Source organism: Cyprinodon tularosa, unplaced genomic scaffold (assembly GCF_016077235.1).
Source record: "Cyprinodon tularosa strain WSP-4 unplaced genomic scaffold, ASM1607723v1 ctg20, whole genome shotgun sequence".
Lineage (NCBI taxonomy): Eukaryota > Metazoa > Chordata > Actinopteri > Cyprinodontiformes > Cyprinodontidae > Cyprinodon > Cyprinodon tularosa.
In genome coordinates this window covers 1,124,470-1,133,675 of record NW_024038734.1, presented here as the reverse complement: position 1 = coordinate 1,133,675, position 9,206 = coordinate 1,124,470, and the positions used below count along the sequence as shown (strand labels likewise).

Here is a 9,206-nt window from a genome sequence, read left to right as displayed (position 1 = left end):
ATGATGGCAATAAAAGAGAAGTGGGCCTAGATTAAATCTGTGTGGTACACCCATTTTACAGTAAAAAAAAAAAAAAAAAAAGTTTCATAATGTGAATTCTAATTCACGATGAGATTTTTGTAACCATACGTAGAAGAGCCGTTAATTTACGTTAAGCTTGGTCCAGCATTACAATGCTGTGAAAATGTGTTTGCCTGCTTACAGCAGTGTTGTGGTCAAGACCAGCTAACCCGAGACCAAGACAAGACCAAGACCAGAGTGTATTGAGACAGAGACAAGACCAAGACTTTTAGGGTCCGAGACCAAGTCAAGACCAAGACCGAGGGAAGTCGAGACCGAGTCAAGACCAAGACCAGCGCCAGTATGTGACAATAAAATGTGAAACATGATCAAAATCACTAAAATTGATCTAAAAGACCCACATTCACATTAAAAACACCTAGATATTTAACACACAGAACTGGAATAAACATCTTTTAAAGCTACAGTGTGTAATTTTCAGCGACATCTAACGTCCAGACTGCAGACCACAGCAACATGAACATCCCCCCCCCCCCCACCGCTTCTCCCCCCCAACAGTACGGCGAGCGTTACGGGACAAAATCTCTTCCACGACGTCCACATCACCTACCTTCTCAAGTGATGAGGTTTGTTTACATAGATAATTTTACAGATAGTATTTCATTAGTCTGTGTGTTCAGTACCGTCTCAGTTCATCTCTCTCAACTTGCCGTAGTTACTTTCGAGCGTAATGGGCGATCTCGCAATCGCTAGTTTGTTGGCTCTGCGCTGCCGTAGCGCAAAGATGTCTGCCTCCATGGCTGCGAGACCCGCTCCTATGTAATTATAAATAACGAATTCTAAGGCAACGCAAATATTAAGGTTAAGAGGCTGAGCTCGTAGATGATGATAAATAATAAAGTTATGTATAATATATTACATTTCTGACTGTATATCCTTGTAATTATTACACACTGTAGCTTTAAGTAATAAGTTGGACGTAGTCCCTACCGTCTCTGTTAGTGAAGCACTGCAGAACTTACATTGCGCTGTATGCTTTTTTCTCAATGTTGCTTTACGAATATATTCTTTGTGATTTAAATATCCGAATTTTATAACTGATGATTTGGCCGACATCTTATCCCATTCTCAGACAACCACTTGTGACTTTCAATTGAGGTGCTGCAGCCTGCGCAAACAAAAAAAAACATGCATTTACCAATGGATTTGAATCCAAGCATCCAATAAAAAGAAGGATCTTAGAGAAACTGATAATATTCTGACGATTAGCGTTATTTCCACAGTTGTGGTCTTGACCGGTCTTGAAATAAAATGCAGAGTCCTCAGCGCCTGAGACCGAGACAAGACCGAGACCAAATGCGGTCAAGTCCGAGACGAGACCGAGACCATCAAAAAATGGTCTTGAGACCGGTCTAGAGACCAAAACCGATCTCGAGTACTACAACACTGGCTTACAGATCTTCCCCATTGTAAGATATACATAACCAACATTATAGGGAGTTTGAAAACAATGAATAATGAATGAATTTGTATTTCCATTGCTTAGTGCTGATATTAGAATGTGTTTAATCAGCTGAAACATGAAATTATGACCAGAAAAGAACAACAAAGGCAGAGGGAGAAGAGAGGAAGATAACATTCATTTAAAGGCATTTTTAAACAGCTTTTCAGTTCTATCACGTTAGCAAACCGCCATCATTTCTAATTAACGATCTGATTTCACTTTTTTTTTAACTGCTCTGTAAATTAGTCTATATTTAAATCTGGATATGGTGGATAGGATTCTGATTGGTCTACAGTGTCACGCTGAGGTATGATCAGCAGACGTTGGAACCAGAGATAACAGGTCTGCTTTAAAGAGCCTCCCTATTAAAAGAAAGATACTATTATAATGACCGAGATTGATCTCTCACTGAAACTTATGATGCAATCAACATGTTTGACAAAGCAGTTTTAAGCAAGGAAAGCAAACATTATAGAATATATTTAATTTTACAATTATATAGCCATCCTCAGATTACCAAAACTAGCTTAATGACTTCATATATAAACTAAAAATATTTGCCTTTTAAATGCAGCAGGACATAGGAGGTCAGGATACAGGTGCCGTGGCTAATAAAGGTTGCAAATACGTCACAGGGAGAGGAAATCAAAATATTATGTTTACTATAATTACACCAGAAAAGAGGAAACTGATGGTATCTGTGTAGAGCCATTAATAAGTGGACCAAGTCAGGAAGTTGAAGACAGAGAGAAAATAAAGTTGGCCCTGCTAAAGAGATTAATGGAAGTGCGTGAAACATCTGGATACTTTTTGTCAGGTGAGAGCAGCTAAAAATGATGACTAAACACCAATGTTTCTAGTTTATAAGCCTTTTTAATGATCAGAACTAAAGAAGTGCTTAATGTAAAAGGTCAAATGTCTTAAAGATGCCAAATTATTCCAAATACTGTTCTATTTAAACACCCAGGATTGTCACGTCCTGAATTGAAAATCCAGACCAACATAATGAAACATAATGAAGCAGAAGCTCTCGTTAATAGTAATATCCTTTTATTTTGCAGTGAACAAATCAATCACAAATCACTTCAAAAGTTGTGGATCAGGATTTGAAAGGGTGGAACACTTTAATTCACATTTTCTCTTTGACAGCTTGACACTTTCTCCTCCGATAAGACAAAAAAAACAAACATCGAAACTTTTTTTCCCCCACGCATACAGTTCTCACGGCAGTGCATTTCATACTGGACTCTGTTCTTATTGTTTTAAAAGAAAAGAAGCTAGCCCATTCAAAAAGTTGGTGCAGAGGTCTTAAAAAAAAAATAAAACCTTTCCTGACCTGTTTTTAAGAAACCAAAGATTTATTTTCTGGCCTTATGATTCCTGAGCCTGCAGGATAAAGACGGGTGAGGGAAAGGTGCACCCCCTAATCTTTAACTCTTATGTGCCATTCATCAAAGGCCCAAAACCCTTCTAGATCTATTGGTTTCCCTGCCTAATAATCCAGCCCACCTGGTATGAGATGGAAGCTTCCAGAATGCCGTTCACACCATAACAAAATAAACAGAATTTTCTTTTTAAATTAAAAAATAAACATTTATTTGGTGTTTGTTACCTCTACTTCTTTGGATCACTTATTTATGGGTTTATCATAAATAAAGCTGAATAAATGGAGGAAAAAATAATAAAAATCTGATTCAATCAAAGAGCTCTTGCGATTTTCTTTTTCTGTTGTTTTTATAAATATTGTTCAATAGCAAATATAAAAAGAATTGTAACATTAGAATTTTAAAAACTACTAGAGGGAATACAATCCCTATAAATACATTTAAATAAATAAATTAAACTTATAAATATAACGTTTACTGTACAGAAAAAGAGATTTGCAGGAAAATACAAAATCTTCTCTCATGAGAGAAATAGAGTCCAGATTTAGCTATACTTGCTGTTTTAACATTTTTTCAGCTCCACTCGAAAAGGTTTTTCTTTTCACACAGTCAAGAAGCAGAGCAGAGTCTAAACATCATCCCTCCTTTTTCTTTACTTCCTGCCGATTCCATCCTTATTGGCCGTTAAGTAATTTGCTTCCCAGTGGAAGCCTTCTACTCTCCTGGACGACTGCGGGGATGCCGATCGAGTCGGCCGCAGTCGATCTGAAACTGAACGTCCCTCTGAGCGCGTTTCTCATCTCCACGTACGTTCATCCTTCTTCCTGGAACTCCTGTCGCAGTACACTTCTGTTTTTTTTTTCCAGTTGAGGTAGAATTTTTGCATTCATGACTGAAATGGCAGAAAGAAATTCATTGGGTTAATGAAGCATAAAGAGGCTGGTAGTTAAAGTATAATTCTAAGTTCAATTCTCACCACTTACCTCCATTTGTGTTTTCAGTTGTTGGACGCAAGACCTAACTTGACCTTTTCCTCACTCTCTACGTCATACGCTCCACGCTTGTGAAATCTAAAAGAAAAAGGGGGGGATTAGTTCAAATATTTCACTTCTTGATTCTTCTTGAAGGCATACGATGTAGGTTATTTTACTTACCTCAGCATTAATAGCAAGCCAATGATGGTGAGGCAGACGGACGAAAGCACCACAGCAATCACCGCCAAGGCCGTGGTTCTGCTGTAGCCCTCTGGGGTATGCAATGGCAAAGTAAAAAGCTGGCACCTCTCACCAGAGTAATCTGGTTCGCAGCTACAAACAAACCAAAGCATCGATCAGATGACATTGTTCAATGTTATTTCTGTAGACGATATCCAAGTAATGGCAGACGTTTGGTACTTACATACAGGACGGGGCACGGAGTTCCCTGAGGTACTGGCAGGTGCCGTGAATGCAGAAGTCCTTGTACTTTTTCAGGCAGGGATTCCTCTTCTTTCCTTTGCCTTTCCCCTTCTTTCTCCCCTTTCCCTTTCTTTGTGTTGTTTCTTTGTTTTCGGTCTCCAGTAAAGATGAAGGGTCTTTGGGTTTGCTTGACATCGCGACTAAACCAAAAAAGAAAAAAGAAAAAATGAGTAAAGTCCAGTTTTTTGAAGATTATCCAGCTCTTATTCTTCTAGACTAAGACTTTTGACAGTAAGACTTGAGCTTTTCACACTGATATTCCCTTCTCAAATTAAGCAAAGCACCCATACTTTTCTTGACTGCCAATTTACTCCTCTCATACGGACTAAATCTGAGACGTTTACCTCACTTCAAACAAGCAAGTCCACACAAAATACATTTCTATACGGCTGTTTGGGACTAGACGCAGGTGTACTGAGAAAGTTCTCAGGGTATTGATCTCTCAGTAGTGCCTGAGGAATTTACAGTGATTAGGGAGGGTACTCTAAGAAGACTTCCACCGTAACAGAGCAAATATGGCTATACTAATGGAAGTTGAGAGATTGTCTACACTGTTTGTTGAGCTGCTTTCATGATAAGGGCTGATTTCTTTGGTCCACTCAAATGTCGGTAACTTTTGTGATTAAAAACAAAAGAATAAGAAGATATACTACAGGTTTTGCTAATATAACTCAGGTTGCTGCCTTACCTCGTGGCAGATCCATGTCATAGTCTCCAGACATTTCCTCCTCGGCCTCATCGTCGTAGTAGTATTCGTCATCATACTCGTCTTCCTGGCCTTCCTGGCCGTGCTGTACTGTTGTGGCACCTGTGTGCCGCTCCTCCTCCACTCTGTTGTCCCTGGTGGTTTCCATAAGGTTGAAGACAGACGTGTGCCGCTGCCTCTCGCCTTCGTACCTGTCCACGGCAGCCCCACTGGCCAGTCTGGACACAACTTGAAAGAGAAGGGGAAAAATACTGGGATTTAATGAAAAGAAATTAACAAAAAAAGTATAAAACAGAAGATGAGGCCTTCAAGGGAAAAATTCCATGAACTGAAACTCTACCTAGAGGGAACTCGCTGGGCAAGTTTAGACATGTCGCACTCAGGGAAGCCTCAGGTGGGAGTAGTAGGGGAGGATTTTATATTTAAAAAAAACACTACTGTTCCATGTTTGGTAATGAGTAAATTGACTTATTGGGCTTTGATCCAGAGACTACAGCAAATGGTTAATATTTATGTAGTTTGGGATTTAAATGTAGTTTTATGTAAGACCCAAACATTCACACCCCCAAATTGCATAGATAGACTCTTAGCTAATGACATGGTAAGAATATGGGTTAAAAATAAATGTATCTTGTTACATAAAGCTTGCTCTAAAATAGAAAGAGGACCCCATTAGCTCCAGAACAGTCTGATACATACGTGGAAAACAATTTAAGATTTAATTTCACGTTAAAATATTAAGATTTGATTCAGGGATTTGATTAACTGTCAACTCATGTAAAATATGAGAGCAAAAGAAAATAGATGCTAAACCTGTTCCATTTGGACAAAGCAAATAAAATAAATAAAAACCCTCCATAGGAGCTGTCTGAACACTTACCCAGACTGTGAACAAGCAGCAGCGCAACGGGGAAAATCCTCATGGTGTCCAATCTTTTAAAAACAACAGCCAGCTTAGATATAAAGTAAAGCAGCAACAGGTTGTATTCCAGTAAATATCCTCTCTTCTCCAACTTTTTTCCCGTCTGGATGTCTTGTCTTTCCTTTCTCTTTTTTTTTTATTTTTTATGTTTAGATTTATTCCGCCTAGAGAGCTTAGACGTCCAGAGCTGCTCTGCTGTCCCAACTGTGGAGAGGCTGCGCTTTTACGCACTGCTGTAATAAGCACTGCTGACCACGCCCCTTCCCTCCTCCTACTGGAGACAGGAAACATGCGGTGTGTGTGTGGAAGGTGGTGTGGTATGGGATATCTATCTATCTATCTATCTATCTATCTATCTATCTATCTATCTATCTATCTATCTATCTATCTATCTATCTATCTATCTATCTATCTATCTATCTATCTATCTATCTATCTATCTATCTATCTAGCTATCTATCTATCTATCTATCTATCTATATATGTATACACATGATCATATATATTATATATATGTTTATAGTATGATACCTGAAATGCCAAAAAAACGGTGGTCATGTGTACACACACACACACACACACACACACACACACACAAATATATATATATATATATATATATATATATATATATATATATATATATATATATATATATATATATATATATATATATATATATATATATATATATATATATATATATATATATATATATATATATACGTACATATATATACATATATATATACATATATATACATACATATATACATACATATATACATACATACATATATATGTATATATATATATATATATATATATATATATATATATATATATATATATATATATATATATACATATACACACATAGATGTGTATGCATGTGTATACACACACAGACATATATAGGCCTATATATATATAAGAATATATACATATATATAAAGATATGTATATACACACATAGATGTGTATACATGTTTATACAGTACAAACAAACATAAATAGATATACATGTATGTATACATATATATATCTATATATCAATATATATATATATATATATATATATATATATATATATATATATATATATATATATATATATATATATATATATTGTTTATATATGGGGATCGAACCGGATACTTGCAATCTTCTCAATGCACAAGCGCACTTCTCTAACCACTAGGCATCACTCCCAATACATATAAATATATATATATGAGTGTGCCGCCAACTACCACATATTTGAGGGCTTTCGTGCTACAACTTCATTCTGTGGAATTTCCAAAGAGATCCTTGAAACTAATGCATAACACCAGTATGTGGTAAAAGCTTATGACTATGTAATGAGCACAGTCTGCCTGCACCACCTGTTGGTGAAGCTGTGAACTGTTCATATTTCTGCTGGTAGACATTTCTGGACTTGTCCGAAAAATGTCTCAGGCAAATTTAGCGGCCCACCATGATTGGCTATATTTTATGGGGAGACACATATTGTACTAGAGGATATATGCACACGCTGAGTGGTTTCAAGAATGAATTTATGGCAATGGAAATGAATCAAGCATAAAAAACTGTTTGATAAAAATATTATCTGTTCTAACTTCTCTATGTCAAGACTCCGTAAGCTCCGTAAGGTTCTTGAATCAATATTCTATACATACGATGTACCCTGGTTGAACAAAACGTACATTTCTCTTACAACATTTTAATAAATCTATGATAACCAAAATTAGGACAAAATATTTGAAATTCTCAATTCCTCCTAAATATAAAAAATTACAATTTTAAATAATAAATGACATATATCCTTCAAATGAGTACTTAAGAGAGATTTAAATTCAATGTTGGGAATTGTCGTTTCTGTACAACTCAATCGGAAACTACTTATCATTTGTTTTATGAATGTAAAGAAGTAAGAAACCTATATGGGATCAACTTTAGATCTTTTTATCTTCTAGATCTTTAAATGTGGACTTTAATTTCTTACAAATAATTCAGTTTGGTTTATATATCAATGTAAAAAATGTGGAATTCTTAGTTAATGCTTTGATTATAACCAAATATTATATCCATAAATGTTGTTATGCAAAATGCTCCCTCTCATTCTCTCCAGGATGGAGTCACAGCCAAACAGGAACAGACCAGATGAAGCTACTATGAGAAAAAGCAGAGAGAGCAGAACGTTAGAGATTGACCTAATAGATTTTGCAGAGTGGGAGAATAGAGACAGAATGAAGCAGAATTATGAAAAAGAGGTCCCTATGTCCTCCAGCAGTCTAAGCCTATAGCAGCATAACTATAGAGATAGATCAGGATAACCTGAGCCACCCTAACTATAAGCTTTATCAAAAAGGAAAGTTTTAAACAGATTTTTAGATAGCTTTGCATGTGCGAATTGATTTTATAAACATTTAAATTGAACCTGCGACTACTAATTTTGTTTCTGAAAATGTGACAGTTCCTTTTTAAGGGCCTTTTGGGAACCTGAAGAAAGGAGATTGTTTACTCAAGTTAGACTTGTGATACTCACAAGAATTTGACTAAAGCAAAAGTAAAAATTAAAGTAAAGTAACACTACTTCTGAAATAATTTTTTCATTTTAAAAGCGATTTAAGTAAATGTAGCTGAGTAAATATAACTAAATACCTAACCGCCTCTGCCTATGATATATCATATAAAGCTGTGTTCTTCAATGCAAGTTCAGGAATAATAAAATCTGTTCCATTTAGTTGAATAACTTCGCTTAAATTTTAAACATATTTTAATCGGTTACTTTTAGTAGTTCCCTTTAAATCTCCAAACCATAACTGAATAAACTGTGTCCAGTCTGGTTCATACTCCAATTCGGTAGGTGGCGGTAAAGCGCAACCTTTGCTTTTTACCGACCGCAGAGAAAAAGAAGAAGAGAAGAAGAAGAAGCAGGAGAAGAAGAAGAAGAAAAAGAAGTCACAACCACCAACTCATAAGCCGCTTTATATAATTACAGTCATAATTCTCTTGTTCCGCGCCGTGTTTATACGTTTTTAAAAAACGAGGCTTCGTATCTTTACATCATTTCTATCATATATCATGTTATTTTTAAGAAGAATGCCATGAACCAATGGAAAAAGGGTTCATTTCTTACGGGGCGTATGATTGAGCTAATCTGGTCACGTGGAAGTGAAGGGCGGAGGAGGAGGGGTGGGGAGCAAAC

The 9,206-nt window shown here is 36.2% G+C and overlaps 1 protein-coding gene across 1 annotated transcript; it reads right to left on the bottom strand.

Annotated features, from left to right (window-relative positions):
• Positions 1-2,558: 2,558 nt before the first annotated feature.
• Positions 2,559-6,204, bottom strand: hbegfa (heparin-binding EGF-like growth factor a). The gene is made up of 6 exons (XM_038284604.1): positions 5,954-6,204; positions 5,056-5,301; positions 4,309-4,507; positions 4,065-4,217; positions 3,894-3,980; positions 2,559-3,802 (listed from the first exon to the last, which is right to left on the bottom strand). The coding sequence occupies exons 1-5, from the start codon at positions 5,994-5,996 to the stop codon at positions 3,908-3,910; spliced, it is 714 nt and encodes a 237-aa protein (XP_038140532.1). The 5' UTR covers positions 5,997-6,204; the 3' UTR covers positions 2,559-3,802; positions 3,894-3,907.
• Between the last annotated feature and the right edge of the window lie 3,002 nt (positions 6,205-9,206).